At 43.3% G+C, this 16,047-nt stretch overlaps 1 protein-coding gene across 6 annotated transcripts in view; it reads left to right on the plus strand.

Moving 5' to 3' along the window:
• MDM4 (MDM4 regulator of p53) overlaps positions 1-16,047 on the plus strand; it is a 31,166-nt gene that overhangs the window by 6,852 nt on the left and 8,267 nt on the right. For 3 of the 6 annotated variants that reach the window (XM_074977303.1, XM_074977304.1, XM_074977305.1), the window contains exons 3-10: positions 3,848-3,922; positions 6,530-6,663; positions 7,802-7,851; positions 11,360-11,427; positions 12,217-12,316; positions 13,544-13,704; positions 14,353-14,490; positions 15,032-15,112. In XM_074977303.1, coding sequence (XP_074833404.1) covers positions 3,848-3,922; positions 6,530-6,663; positions 7,802-7,851; positions 11,360-11,427; positions 12,217-12,316; positions 13,544-13,704; positions 14,353-14,490; positions 15,032-15,112 — 807 coding nt within the window. Of the gene's footprint in view, positions 1-3,847; positions 3,923-6,529; positions 6,664-7,801; positions 7,852-11,359; positions 11,428-12,216; positions 12,317-13,543; positions 13,705-14,352; positions 14,491-15,031; positions 15,113-16,047 lie in introns of those variants that run through there. The other 3 variants (XM_074977306.1, XR_012642566.1, XR_012642567.1) reach the window with 3 other exon arrangements.

The following is a 16,047-nucleotide window of genomic DNA, read 5'->3' on the forward strand; positions in this document are numbered from 1 at the left end:
TCTTCGCTTGGGAAAGTAAAACTGTCTTGTACTTGCTTTAATTGAGCTCATAAGAACACACTTTCTTAGTGCTGGCACAAGCTTTTACTTCCATTTAGCTTAAATTGTAAAGTCCGAACAACACGCCCAGATTTATGGCATGAGTTTGGATGTTCCTTGCTCTGTTTGATTTGGCTTTAAAAGGTGAAGGATTTTGTTTTGTTTTTTAATAGAGTGAATCTATCAAGGATAACGATGTGAGAGTAGATAGCACAAATTAGTTTAAAGCAGAAAATTTGAAAACAGTGCAGAATGGGATGAGTTCCTAACGGTGGAATTCTTGGCTAATTAGTTGGTTGACAGTAACCAAATTCCTCTTACCTCAGGCAGGAAACAGAGGACCACTCTCATCTGGGGGCTAGGATGTAGTGTGTTTGGAAATTCTGAGTGGAGCCCCTAGTCCCTTCCAGGAATTGGAGGCTCTTTATTAATTGTATTTATATAGGAAGGGAGCTGAGCTATCACTTGACACAGCTGAGCGCACCTTTGGTGCAGAGAAGATAAAAGGGTTCCATCAGGGAAGAGGTTCATTGGTGTGCTTCAATGGAAGCAGCCTTTGGCTTTGTCTACACTTCTAAAAATTAAAGCACAGCCATGACAGTGCTTTAAAGTGATAGTATGACCGAGGCAGTCTCTCCCAGTCCTCTGTAAACTAGGGATTCTCAACCTATGGGTGGCAATAAGATTTTCTGAGGGTTGCGGGCTGGGCTTTTAAGGACCCATCTTCAGCTCCTGAGCTGACCCTCGTGGCTCCCAATCCCTGTTGTGTGGTGCTCAAATGGAGTTCAGTTTACATGATCTAACAGCCTGTAGGAGGGATGCTGCCCAGAAACCAATTGAACTGAGTACCATTTTAGCCTTTGGGGAGTGACCTGCAGAGCCCAATGGGGGTCAGCAAAGCAATAGAACTCACCTGTGAGGTAGGTGGTGGGGCAGCGTGGCTTAAGTTTAAGCCTGGTGGGCAGCAGCGGGGAGCTGGTCAGGGCTCTCCAGCTTTAAGCTGCCGGACAGCTGGGGATCCCCCTGCACCCGGTTGAGGTCCCACAGCTAGCGCTGCCAGCCAGGGATCTGCGCCCCAGCTGGCTGCAAGCCATGGGACAGCAGGGGATCCTCCTGCACCTGCCCAGGGTTCCGCAGCTGGTGCCACCAGCCAGGGTTCCATGCCCCAGCCGGCTTCAAGCCATGGGATAGTGGGAAATCCCGTGAACCCATCTGGGGTCCTGCGGCTGGCACTGCAGGCCAGGGCTCCGCACCTCAGCCAGCTTTGAGCTGTGGGATCCCCCCCCATCCCCTGGTCAGGGTTCCTGCGGTTGATGCTGCTGGCTGGGGCTCTGTGCCCCAGCTGACTTCCAGCCGTGGGGCTGCGGGGTTCCTACCCCGGCGGGGGGGCAGTTGGAAATCTTTTACGGGACAGGCAGCCCTGGCTGGAGATTGTATGGGTGGCTCTGCCTGTCCTGCATAAGATTCCAAAAATTTGGCAGCCCTTGCTGAGAGGGGATTAAGCCTGGGGGGCGGGGGGCATGTTTTTTCATACCTCTGAGCCAGAAACTTGCAGCGCAGTAAAGTGGCAGTTGGCAGCGTAGACTTAGCCTTTGATAAGTGGTCAGAAAACAGTAAAGAGTGTTGCATACAAAAATCCTTCCTGCCACAAAGTGAGTGGAAGTAACTGGCTCTTTGTATTCTAACCCATGTATGATCTCTTCTCTTCTCCATCTGTAGTGTGGGAATAGAGCTTGTGTGTGCAACAAGTACAGAGAGCTCCTACCTACCCCACTACCTCTATATGCTTGTGGAATAGCAAGGTGCCACAAGCCTAATGAGAAGACTGGACTGGACCGGACCAGCGGTTCTCTTCATCTGTAAATCCTGTTGTCTTTCAAAAATATCATTAGTCTAACAGAATCATTGCTTCCAGCTGATCTATTTGAGCAGAAATAACTAGACCAGGCTAGAAAGAGCTGTTCCCTGCCAGTGTTTTTTTCAGAAGTTCTGTTTTTCTAGCCGTCTGAAGCCATTTCAGACATGGTAGGTGAAAGTGGCCATAGTCTTTTAAAAGACTTCTCTGGCAGTTGCTGTGGCATTATTGTAGTCCTAATTGGCTTTTTGCTAATGCTGAAAGAGAAGGAAAGAATCTCTGGCAGACAGAACTGCCGTAAAAACCGCAGTTTGTGTGCCGAGGGCCATATTCTGAAGGCAAATATATTGCCACTGTCTGCCTGTGCACACCGATGACTTTTTCTTTTGAGATAGCAATATGTAGTCTTTATCCAACATCAACATTTCTTGCTAAAGTTAATCAGTGAATGTTTCCAAAGGAAAAAAAATGCCACTGATCATGCATATAATCCACCCATACCATCCTACATTTTAAATCCATCACCTGTTGTCTCCTGATATTCAGTACTAAAGGATGCAGCGGGTGAATGGGAGAAAAGTTTAGTGTAGCAATATTGGTTGTTATGTATAAAGCACCATAACATCCAGCTGCTAATTTGAGCAATCAAGTTGGGGCACCTTGACATTTTTGTGGAGAACAATACTGGGTTATGCTGTGATGTGTCTCTCTGAGATTGTAGCTGTGTTCTTCCATCCCAAGTGCAGAATTTTGCTCTGGACCCTGTTCCTACCCTCCCGTGTATCAACCTAGCTTAGTGTTCCCTGTGAACTTGCTGAGGGTGCAATCCATCCCCTCATCCAAGTCATTAATAAAGGTGCTGAATAAAACCAGCCCCCAAAACTTTGGGGCACTCCACTTAATGAGCTGTTGAGTGTGATGATCTAGCCATCTTCATATCCACCTTATTACTGGGGACTGATAACTATTTAAAACTTGCCAGTGCTTTTTTCTGACATTAATAGCTGTCTCATCTGCTGAGATTTGTTTGGGTGTGTGTGCAGCGTGGATGTAACCAAAGGGAAACTACACTGAAGTAGATTCATGTTCATACTTGTTTGAGTGTGCGCCTGTGACAAGGAGTCCCACTACACCACAAATTAGTACAAAATTCATAATTCTGGTGAGGGATTGGGTAGAAGTTTGGGGGTCTACAGAGTGCAGAATCAGTCCTTTAAAGCTACTTAACTTCTTATGCTGCACCTTGTATTTTTCCCCCCTCACAAGTTCACAATAGCCAGATATTTCCTGGGTCTCTGCAGAAGGGACCTGGTCTATTCCTCCCATTCAGTGAGCCAGATTCAAAGCTGGTGTGGCCACAGCATTATCACATGTCTAGCTAGTCAGCCTTTAAGAGGCTTGTCCTCTGCTAGGGACTGATTCTTCAGTCCTTACTAATATGATCAAGTCAGTGGCGCAGTACAGATGACTGCCATCTGCAGGATTGGGCCTCCTGTTTTGCTGGCTGTGCTAGTATTTTATAAAGATCAATATACAGTAGAGAAACTGCATTGACTGAGTTTCACGTATAACTAGTGAATCATTACAGCACCTGATGAGGTTTGCGTGGGTAGGCCTGTATTTGTTTCAAGCAGGGCTTTGAATAGCCAGAAGGGTCCATCTGCATGAAGCTTGTTGTCACATACAGCACTGTCTTTTCTTTAGGAATACCTCAGCTGCAGATCATTAGCTCTAGAATAATATAAATGGATCTTTGGGATGGTCTCTCAAAGTCTGTGTCCCCTTGGCCAACATTTCGCTGTGGAAGCACTTGTCTGGACTTGCTATAACAATTGCCAGGAGATTTGCTCCCAGAATTTATTAGTGACATAACTGATGGCTATGGACTAAGTTTTGCTAAGAAGCTCACCACATAATTTAGCTCTGTTTAAAACTATGTATTCTCTATCTTAGGTACGACCGAAACTGCCACTCCTGAAGATTCTGCAAGTAGCAGGTGCACAAGGTGAAACCTTCACATTGAAGGAGGTGAGCCCAGCACTCTACTCTGATAGTTAAACCAAGAAAGTAACTGTCGTATTGCTCAGTTAACAGATAATTAATGGGACATCTTGTGAATTTCGCATCCAGGACCTTGAAGATGGAAAATTATTCTATTATGAATTATTGGTGTTAAGGTAGTGCCTAGGGCCCCTCTGCTTTGGGCACTGTGAAAGCACACATGCATTGGAGTAATCCCTAGCAGGCTAGAGAGAACCCGAAGTTTTGTATAAAACATGCTACACCACAGTACCTAAAAGGCACTGGGTTAGGCATTGGGGAAGCTGGGCTTTCTTAATAGTTCAGCCACAGGTGTGGGTTGCGGTCAAGGCCTCCTCCCTCAGGCCTCGTTCTTGCAAGGTAGTTGGTGGGGTTGTTGCATCACAAAAGTCAGTGTGGCTTCAGGTGGACATAGGCCCTGGAAATCAGTGGGTGCAGAATTGGGTCCTTGAACTCCCTGTGCCTCAGTGCTTCTCTCTGTAAAATAAAGCTACCTTATACATGGGGATATGGAACCGACTTCTTTGAACATAATGACTGAGATCCTCAGAAGTGCTTAGGCTCCTACTGCCCATTAAAATCAATGGGAGTTAAGTGCCTAAATATCTTTGTGGAACTGGACCAAAGTACTTTGTGATCCTTTAATGGAATACCTGTGAGAGTTCAAATTATGAAGGAAAATTATTATAGATTTTGTGAATCCAGGCACCGCTTTGAGAGAGATGTAATGGATAGGTGCACTATTGAGAGATTGTCAGGAACTTCTGTGCAATTGTTTTACTATCATTCATTGCTTGAAAGTTCTTAAATTCTACTTCAGTAGATATTTCCTCTTATGTTTCTTTTGAAATGTCACTTTAATCTAAAACACCCTCTGAATTCATTTAAGATTAAAATGCAAAATGTATACAAGATTAAAAAAATGACACTGGCTGTGATTTACAGGGGTATCCTGTCAGCTGAGAATTAAATGCGGCAGTTTTTCATTATGAATGTGTCAGATACCCCTGCAGAGCCGTGTGACTTATTTTAAATGCTTATGCATTTAAACAACTTATTTAGAGTCAATTTTTTTTCCCCCACAAACAAGTTGAGAGCTTTAAATTGAGAGTTTTACGCATAGGTTGCTACAGTACACAGAAGTCAGTGTTCTCGTAGTGAATAGAACCACTGCAAGCAACTTCTTCAGTTGCATTTATCTTTGTTCAGGTATCTCATTTTGCTTGTGTTATGCATAAACAATTCACTGTTGGATGCTAACTTGAGTTCACCTAAATATCCTTTTTGTAGCCAGTTCTGTGGCCTTAGACTTTAAGTGGTATGATTCCTCTGCTAAAGAAAATTTTCTTTCCTTCTGTGTAGTTCTAATGCAAAGAATCTTGCTTTTATGATCTTTACTCTGCCTGTGCCAAGCGGTACCTGCCTGGACCAGGGCAGTAATTGTGGGTTCTTCCACTTAACCAGTGATATTTTGGCCTCTCTTCGTACTCAGCCACTACATTGTCATGCCCTTCCACTTGGGAGAGAAAACACAGTTGAAGACACACTCTGGTGGTTACAGAGAAGTACCAGCTGTGCAGCAGGGGCCTGCTGCATCGCCACTAGCAAACAAAGAAAGGGTATTTTCTGAATAGCTGGTGTGACTATGTGGGGTGTCAGCTGAGTTATTGTCCCAGCCGGCTGGGTTCCATTTGGCTAAGAAGGAGCTTGTGAATAGATTATAAATAACTTCAGCCTCATCCTGTTCTCTGCTGTAGTCTGAGACAGCAAATAGGTTTCTGTTTTGTTTACTGACATTTTAAGTGGCTGGGATTAATGAAGGCATGTTGGTGGGTAAAATCTTTCCATTTAATTCGATACAGAACTTGGAGTTATTGTAAATTGGCCAAGACTACGCTTCCCTTTTTTGATGGATCACTTGGAACTTAGTGCTTTGATTAAATGCCAGCGCCAAATAAACTGCTCTTGAATTTACTGGAATACTTGTTCTTATAAAGTGCAGAAACCTGCATCTCATTTTGGGAAACTCTGTGGCACCATCTTATGAAAGAGTTTGAGGGTGCAGAGAGAAAATGAGGAATAGAAGGTGAACTTCATTCATTTTTTAGAGATGCGAAGGGACCTCTCCTTAAAACAGCTTGCCAGGGTACTCTGGCAAAACTTTTATTTTTTTTTTAAAAATCTGCTTAGATCATGAATCTGGCTCAGATAATCTCCAAATTGCACTCTGATTCAGAGAACAAGTGTAGCCTTGTGGTGTTCTGGGGTTTGGGAAATCTGGATTCAAGTCCCAGCTTTACCACTGACTCACTGTAAGGCTTCGGACATTGTAACATCCCCTCTGCGCCTCAGTTTCCCCATTTGTAGAATTGTCAGTATCCCCACTGCTTGATGTTCCTCTTCCTGCCCATTGTGCTGAATAGAAGGCTCTATAGAATGTCTGTCGTAGATAAAGAGGTGGCTCTTCAGTAGCACTGTGCCCTGTCAGCTAAATGGAAGCGTAAAGGAAAAGAAGGAAATGAAGCACAAAGCCCTGGAAGCCTTCCTGGTAGTGTCAAGTGAGGATGTAACTAATATTATTTTACCTACCCACAGGTCATGCATTACCTGGGACAGTATATAATGGTGAGGCAGCTATATGATAAGCGGCAGCAGCACATGGTGCATTGTGGAGGGGATCAGCTGGGAGAATTGCTGGGAATGGAGAGCTTCTCTGTGAAAGATCCAAGGTAAGAAGAGATGTGGATTTGCAGTGTGCTCACCAGGGGTGGTGTGAGAGTGTCCACCATCCACCATGATTAGGTGTTGCTGAGGGAGGGGCCCAGCTACAACATTGTTCCTTTCTGTGACATAGCTGAGACCTCCATGGTCCACTAGGTTATTATTAGTGCCCTGTGTTGTCATTTGGCATGCCTGGATTTGATGTCTGGTTGAAGGAACAATTCTTCGCTGTCTGGGTGTGGTTGGACTAGTTGGCGTAACAGGTCTTTCCTATCTCTGAGTTTTGTAATTCCCAGTGTCTTGTTTCTCAGTGCAATAGGGGCATGGACTGGCGTGGAGGCGGCGTCTTCTGCTTCTCTGGCTGTTGGAGGAGAGGGATCGAGTTTTATAATCACACCCTCTGTGGCTTTTATTGGAGGGAAAGTTTACCTTGCTGCACTTGTTTGTTTGGGGAGAAATTTGTGTGTTTTAGCAAAGGCTTTGCCTGCTCTTTTCCAGTTGGCCATCTGACCCTGGGAAGGCCTCATACTAAACTTGTGGCATGAATTCACTTCTGTGCTAGTAAAATGACTGATGTGAAACACCAGACTACACTGGGGCTTCACAGATTACAACTGGTTAAGCAAGAACTCCTGAATTCAAAAGACAAAAAACTTTGATATGGAGAGATGTAACGAATAAGAGAGGAAAACAAATGGCCAAGAAGAGGTTATCTTTTATGTAACGTTTTCAGTCTCCTAAAAGGGGACAGGTGGCTAGGAAGGGGGAAAACCCAGTGTGTTTTCACACAGTGATTGTATTAGATGAAGGCCTGTTCTATATGATGAGTAAATCTGGGCTGATAATGTTTGTACTGCTTTGGGGGCTCTTCCAAAGAGGGAGCACCTTTAAATTACAGTTCCTCAGAATTATGTCACGAGGTTTGAGTTCTTCCTTTACTGAGCCCTCTCCTGGTTATATTGCCCATTTAGAGAGCTACACTGGGTGCCTACAAGGAGGTTGTTGCTGCTTTATGCTGTTGCATAGTGGTTACAATAGGGAAGATATTAGGAGGCTTCACGTAACACGGAGAACTAAGTAATAACAAGGAGAGGCTGTCTTACCCTTTGCTGTGATTGTACTCACTGGTCCTCTTTTTCTTGGCAGCCCAGTTTATGACATGCTGAAAAGGAACCTGATTTCCGCTACTATTACAGGTAGGTTTCTCCTTGTACAATCAAGTGTATTCAGTACAGTGTTAATTTAATTTGGGTAAGTAATGATCTGTAGGAATGAGAAATTTTTCTGGAGTGAAAAATTGCGTGCAGCAGATACAGTCGCGTGTATGTCTGCAAACAGTTCGTGTGGTTGGAAACCAATTAGCCCTTTTCCTGACATGCCAATATGTGGCTGGGGATAGACCTCGAAAAGTAGAAGACAGTTCATATCCAGAGCGCATCCTGGAAACTGACAGGGTTATATGCTAGGTGTGAGTGAACTGGCTTGGCTAAAAATACCTCACTGACAACTTAGCTCATCTCTCCACCTTCGCAAAAGTACAATTAACTGCTGTGTGGCTCCCTACTGTTGCTTTTGTCTATACCAGTGGTTGGCAGCCTATGGCCTGCAGCCCACGTGGCCCATTGGTGTTCTGCATGTGGTTCACAAGACCTTTCCTTTGCTGTTGCCCATGTGCAGGGTTGCCAAATGTTGCTGGTTTCCATCAGCATAGTTTTTTCCCCTCCTGGTATTACTAAAGGGACACACATGTAAAGCAATGGCATGTGAAGTGAGGTGCGCTCTGATTGCATGCAACATTAACTATGAGAGCTGCGTGCTCCCTCTGTATGCAATCATAGGGCTTCTGTGGTTCACTTGACACACCCTGCAACTTATAGGTACACAAGAGCAGTTAGCAAAACTACCCTATTCCAGGAGACTATCTTGGTTATGACAGTCTCGTGGCCCACTTGAAATGAAGGAGGGCCACTCGTGTGTCCTACCCCCTAGTCCAGGTTGCCCATCACTGGTCTGTACTTTGTGATCTTAGTTAGGACTATGCTTAGGAGGTGTTGGAATCTGACAGAATGACCTGTTACCTTAAATAATGGAGTTTAGTGTCAGAGGTCTGGATAGCTGCCTGGCCTGTTCAACATCACCCTTACTCTGTCAGTGAATGGGGAAAGCTTATCAAATCCTCCACATAAAAGAAATTCAGTCATGAGTTCAAACAAATGTTGCTGTTTTTAACCTAGTCCCTTGCGGTTGTTTTCCAACTTGTCACAATCTGCCAATTAGCATAGCTGTTAATGTCTGCTCCATAGAGAATTCATACGGAAGTAGCAAGGTGGTGGATCATGAGCAAAGTTCATTGATAGAATTGAGGTCAGATGCTGTGCTTCCCAGAGCTCTAAGCAGTTTCTTGCCAGGAACAGTTTTCAGAAATCTGTATTTTGCCGAAACAAGTAGCGGTGGTTGCAGATTTGGAGGCCATTCCAGAAATTGTGGCCAAATACAGTATACTTTTCCCTGAGTTAGTATGCATCACTGCTTCTGGAGATAATGCGTCTGTAAAGGAGAACCTGACTGAGCACCATCTAACTGCCTATCTCTATCTGCAGAATAACTCTGAGAGTGCTAATTTCTATGGTGCTGAATCCCTGGCTTATACCTGAACAGCATATTTGAAAAGCAAAGGTCCTAGGTTAAACTATCTTCTGCTAGCTCTGTCCCCTGTGCTGGAGGTGTGTGAGTGCCTTTGTTCGTGTGTGTGAGCTTGCATTCGTTCGTTCTAGTCATAATATAACTATTTTTAAACTTGTCCAAGGAAACGGTGTTCCTTTAACGAGTCAGTCACTGAGGTATATCGGCACATGTTTGTTTGTGTGTGTGTGAGTACAAAACGAAACAAGCTTGGCAGACTTGGCCCCTATTTTATGTGCACACTTGTGGATTCACAAATGTCTAGGGTGAGTGCTTGTGGATTTAATTTTTTTCTCAGCACATGGCAACTGGAAACATAGTAAGATTCCATAGCCTGTCCTACTTCCTGTTCTCTGTGAGCAAGTGATATTCACTGACCAGATTGCTGCTTCTCAGTGCCTCACTCTGCAAATTATCAAAGCCAGTTCTGTAAACTGAATTTACTGCTGGGAAGGTTGACTGTGGGATAAGGACATATATAGTGTTTTTCATCAGTAGATCTCCAATTTCAGCCTGACTGTTCCCTGTATGCCAGAGTCATACATCATCTACTCAAGGGTACTTCCTTGAAATTTCATGTTCAGGGTTTCTATTGATGCTGGCAAAGAAATTTTTCCAGTATGAAAGATGTTTTTCCACTCACTGAAAGAATCGTGTGGTTTATATATATAATATTTATTAATAAATGAAATATGTTCAGACAGAGTTACACTTCATTATAAAGCCATTCTTCCTCTTTTGACGCTGTGGAGCCACAGCAATTATGGATGAGCAAGCTGAATTCTCTCTTGCTTCAGGCGACATCAGCTAATTTCTGATTGCAGAATCTTTACTGCTTATGATGATGGAAGAAGCACAAGAAAACAGCTGGATTTTCAGATTTGCTTTGTTGGTCGTTAGAAAAATCAACCCTGGGCTTGTAAATAGAGCATATTTTATATGGATGTGAGTGTGGAGAGGGTCTGGCATCAAGCAACATCATTTTGCAGTCACTTTTCTATCGATAATGGCACTTCATATTATCTTTGTGTTTGTGTTGTGAAGTGCAACAGGCATGGAAGCCTGATCTTGCTCCCCAAGAAGACAGCGTTGCCATGGAATTAAAAGGGAGTGGGAGCAGTCACTGTAATTGCTTTTCCTATCACCCATTCTGCTCGTTTAGTCTTTTCTAAAACACAACTCTTCAGTTTAGTTAAATCATTTTCATTAACGTCATTGTTTTGGCTATAAGCTTTGACTGTAAGGGGCTTTTTTCAGGGGAGATGGTTAACCTTTGGGAGCAGTATATTTGTTGGCATTAAATTATATCAAGGACATGTACGCTGATATTGAATGCCTAGGGAGTAGCCTACCAGGCAGCGTTCCCTGTAAGCTGAGCACTTGGGCAGCCACCCAGGGGAGATTTAGGCGCCGCCCACCTGATTAGTAGAGAACACACATGTGGCAGCATATATTTTTACTGGTGGTGCACATCCTCCTATGCCTTGGTGCACAAAACAAAATTTAATCCACCAATGGATGGAAAAATTAGAGGGAACTCTGCTGCCAGGATATGGACCATCCCTCTTTGGTCTAGTTGCCTCTTCCTCTTCTTCAAAAATCACACCTCCCCACAGCTAGTCTCTGTTTCCAGTGAAAGAGAGCTTAAGAGACCTTCATTAACTTTCTGCCTGCATCCTGGCCTCTTGTATTAGGGAGCAGGCAGCTTGCAGGGTCAGGGCAGGCCAAGTGAGAGGCATCAGGATTCTTACCTCCAGTCAGCTATGATCTTCCAATGGCCAAAGTCACTTCCTGCTCCTTAGTCCAATGTCCTCTTCATCCAAAACAAAGAAATAAGCAGTCTCCCTATAATAGCCATTTGGGAATTGACCTGCTGCGTAAGCCACCAGAATCCTGTCTTTGTAAAGTGTTGCACACCTGTCTGCCAACTTTGGCTCGTTGGTTGCTTGCTGAGGGCCCTCTGTGTCGTGAGAATGGTTATTACCAGGGAAGGTTTTTTCTTTTGTTTTACCTGCCATATAGATGCTGCACAGACTCTTGCTCTCGCAAAGGATCAGAGCGTCGATAATCCAAGCCAAGACCAGCTGAAGGTAAACCCACTGCCTGGTGGTTTCTTTTGTTGTACAGAGCGGCCCCTTCTCTGTACCTGTGCATGGTGGACTGCCAGAACTTTTTACTGCTTGACTGGGAGATCTTCGCCTTCCTTAAAAGTTCTTGGGAGTCCACAGACCAGGGACAGAGTGACCCTTCTCTGTTCTCTTCATAACAGAGTTCCATTCTCTGGGCGCGTTTCTCTGGGGTGTAGCACTTCTTGTCCTCAGTCCCTCCAGCTTGCATTGTCATTGGGGGTATTGTGTGCCTTTGTGTGTGTGTGTGATTTTGTTTCTCCCATTCTCGGAAGAACAGCTAGCAAATGATTGAATTTCCTAAAAGCGTCAACTGGTTTTGCTTCGTGAGGTCATTTTTGAAAGCTTCCAGGCAGAATCTGGAAACCTGGGAAAAATCTTTGTCTAGTCCTAACTTTTTTGGGGTATATGCATTGGGATTAATACAATCCAATATGGGAAGTGCCTATGCAGTCACAAATGTGGGGACAGTGGGGATGAATATCACAATTTTAATGCATTAAAGATGGCAACTTTTGTTTTCTTGCCAATCTCGAGATTTTTCCTGGGTTGAAAATACTCCACATGTTGATAATAGATCCATAGTAGTTTTCTGGGAAGGTTAATATTTTGTGTTATACTCAGAAAGACCTTTTCTTCTATGGAGCCCTTTTGTGTTGCACTGCAGCTGGTGACTCAGAGTAGAAGTGCTACATCCCCTTGTCTCTATAAGCTCTGATGGGCTAATAGGTGTCTTTTCTGCCTTCCTTCAAGCAGACTAGCACAGAGGGAAGCCCTGACATTGAGGAAACAGAGGACAAAACTGGTGCTTCTGCTTTGTCTACCTCACAGCTCAGATATGGAAACTATGAAGGTGAGTGCAAGTTGTTTCCCACTCGAGGGGCAAACACAAGCCCACCTGTATGTTGTGAATACAACACAAGGTGCTCTGCATGGCAGGAGCTGATTAGAGTAGGGTCTTTGGAGACTAATAAAAATACTATTGTGGAAAGTAATCTTCCGAAGTCATGATTTTATGTGCAAAGAAATAAAAGAGAACCATAAATAGCTGCTGTAGGTATTATATAATGTATCTACTGTTTTGCCCAAATACTTAACCTTATAAATAAACAAACACTTGGAGAAAATGGCAGGTTAAAGCCAAACAGCATATCTATCACATAGCAATGCCACAAAAATCTTAGGGTATTTTAAATGCTGAAATTACACTTGTATCAATTTATCTTCCGTGGGAACTTTGTCTTTAATTAATTGTAATACACACTGAGCTGTCTGCAGTCAATACCCACAACCTTATCAGAGAACTGACTGGTAATAGCAATAAGTTTTGCTGTATTTTTCATCCATCCTCAGCTAGAAAATTCCTCTCTTGACATTTGTTTTGATGTCTCTTGAAGTGTTCTTGCAAGTTCAAGAGCATGTGTATTACCTAATATGGTGGGTTTGTTTTCTTTTTCCCTCATTCTCCCTAGACGTCAGTGGGTCTGGTATTTTCAAACTTTCCTCTGTTTGCAGGCTCTTTTGGCCCAAATGAGGCTCGGTAGATATTTACCTGATTGTTGGTAAAGGCAGTCCCTGTCTGTACCTGCAGGCCTGAATAAAGAGCTGGAGTGAAAGTTGTTTGGCAATAAGGCCCTTCCATGAGTTTGGGAACAAAACTTGGAATCCATGGGCTAGAGTGAAGCAAGGAGTGTGAAGAATGGTAGATTTTATATGTGCACCTGGTTTCGTGAGCATCTCTGTGTAGGGTGTGTCACTTTGAATCTGCAGCGTTCAAGGAGATGATCCAGGGATTCAGTGTGTCTGTAATCCATGCATGCACACACATGTGTAACCTATAAATAATGCATTAGTCTGCAAAGCAATGTGAGTGTTCAAAAGCATCTGTGGTGCAACATCCCAGTGTGATGCTGTCATAAATACAGCCAAGGGGTTATTAACCTGGCTCAGGCAGAAAAGTATAGGGCTTAAGATTTTATAATACACAGTGCAATGGACTTGGTTGAGGCTGGGTCCTGCCTTGCTGGTCTGACAAACCACATGTGCCTGTCATGACTTACATTCCACTTGGCTTCTGCAGACAAAGACTCAATAGAAAACCTCACAAAAAGCAAGAAACCCAAACTGGATCTGGTATTTGAGGAGTGGGACGTAGCTGGCCTTCCATGGTGGTTTTTAGGAAATCTGAGAAACAACTACGAGTCCAGAAGTAACGGGTCAACAGACATACAAACCAATCAGGTAACTGGACAATTTAAATAGCGAACGATGCAGTGTATTCTTTCCCCCTCCATTCTGTGTGGGTCAAGTTAGTACTCCTATAGTTAGTTCCCCCTGCTACAGACTCTATTCAGGACTTAAAACTTTTATCCAGACATCCATCCAATTAAAGGCCTTTTATGAAGGTAATGTTTGTTTTGGAGTGCCTGGACAAAATGTCCCCGTTCACCATTGTTTTCTTCACTCATGCATGGGCTGCCATTCTGCAGGCCAGAGTGTTGACTTTATTTCAGGGATGCCATGTACAAACAGCTTGTGAAGGTCGTTGGGATAAAAGTCACTAATGGAAAGATATGTGTAAGTGTGGTGGTTATCCTGTGTGAACGGTTAACAAGGGGACTGAATTGCAGAGCTGATCAGAAATGGACGCTTGTGAAAGTTTGTTTCCATTTTCCAGTGTGTACTACTGCATTGCTTGTCACCCCAAGAGTAGCTGAGTGAGTCTCTGTGTGGGGAGATGTCTGATATAAAAGAAAAGGACTGTATTAGGGCTGCAGTTATGCCCCCCTCACTCTTGTTGAGAGCGCTGGAATTCTATATAGTGAGACCTGTTTAATCGCCAATATCCTGATGCATATCTATTTTCCACCCCCTATCCCTTTCTAATAGGACATAGACACTGCCATTGTTTCAGATACTACTGATGACTTGTGGTTCCTCAATGAATCTGCCTCTGATCAAGTCAGTGTTGCTGTCAAAGTGGAGACAGTGGATTGTGAAGAAGTGGGGAAAGAGAGTGATAAAAAGGTATCTCCTGGTGATACACAGTATGGCTGTGCTAGTTGATCTGATTTATGTTGCAATCATTTGCCATTCATTTTTCTTTGAAAACAGGCAGTCCAATGACCAGCCAATTTTCTAAGCCTTACGTAGTAAAGAAGTCTGCCTTTATAGACTGTGATGGGAAGTCCACTAGAATCACTTTTCTGAGAACCTGTCCTCTATGGGGAGTCCTTTACCTCTGCTCTTTTTGACCTGTTGAAATCAGCTTAAAATCACATTTCTGAATTTTTTCGCAATCATTACTACAGCGGCTAATTGGAGATTCAGCACGGAAAAAGAATTAAAGGAAAAATATTTTTCTTATACTTGGTTGTGAGCACTTTGTGCGCAGTCAGTTTCACAATTTAGGCTTGATCCTGCAAGATAAAGTCAGCAAGAGCAGTCACATGGGTAAAGTTATCCATTGGCATATATGAAGGGTGCAAAGAAAAATCCATAAACACATTTTTAAAAAGTCATAAGTGAGATTTGTGTACAATTCTAATAATTTATTTAATCTTCCCAGGTAGTTGAAGAAACTGGTAATGATAACCTTGAGGATTCCCAGAGCCTAAGTGATGACACAGATATAGAAGCTACTTCTGAGGTACTTATCCTTCAGTTCAGCATTCCACTCTGAGGCTTTGTCTACTCTGGCAATTGAGCAACAAAATCTTTGTCTTTACAGGTGCCAGTGTAAACAAAGCAAACACCGTGTCCTCTTTCTCCCCTCATTCCTCTCCCCTCCCTTGTTGTGCCCAGGGATTGCCAGCCCACGAGAATTTCATTTACAGACAAAATGGGAAAAATGTACAGACAGACATTTTTTATGGATGTAATTTTTATACTATATTAAGACAACATAAATGTCCAAAAGTGACAAGTACTTGTTGTCATTCAGACATCACAAGAACAATATGCTGTTTAACTCACTTTCATTTAATTAGTCAAGTTGCCAATGTGCTGAGGCTAACTTGGCAGGATAATGTAGCTAACATCACGTGGATCATGTGATTCGTGTTACATCACCTCAACCATTGACATAAATAAACAATTGAAATGTCCAGTTTCCACTGCTCCGCAGTAAAATGGCTGAGGCAGCACAGAAGAAATTTAATTGCTATGGAATAGTTGCTGTTTTTTGAAATTTATTGCACGTTTACGAAATTTACAGATACCTAATTTTATTTACAGACACATCCCAATTTTGGCTGATTTTTTGCAGACTGTCCATAAATTTATTGACAATTGGCAACCCCCATTGTGCCCCTCCCCTTGCTCTCTGGCAAGGCATGGAAATCTGTTCCCAAAAGTGCCAACAGTGTTTACACCACAGCGAGGTCATTAAAAGCTGTGTTGTGTAGACACACCCTGACTGTGCTGTGTTGTGTTAACCTTTCAGAAACAATGATAAGCACTCTGTAACCAAAAAATGCATTCCTTTTGCTCAGTCACCTGCATGAAGTTTTAAAGGCATGTACTGGAAAAGGTGTCTGTTTAAATATTGACAGCAGGTTGGAACAAAATGCCCCCCTTTGTTGG

This window comes from Carettochelys insculpta, chromosome 26 (assembly GCF_033958435.1).
Source record: "Carettochelys insculpta isolate YL-2023 chromosome 26, ASM3395843v1, whole genome shotgun sequence".
In the NCBI taxonomy this organism is placed as follows: domain Eukaryota; kingdom Metazoa; phylum Chordata; order Testudines; family Carettochelyidae; genus Carettochelys; species Carettochelys insculpta.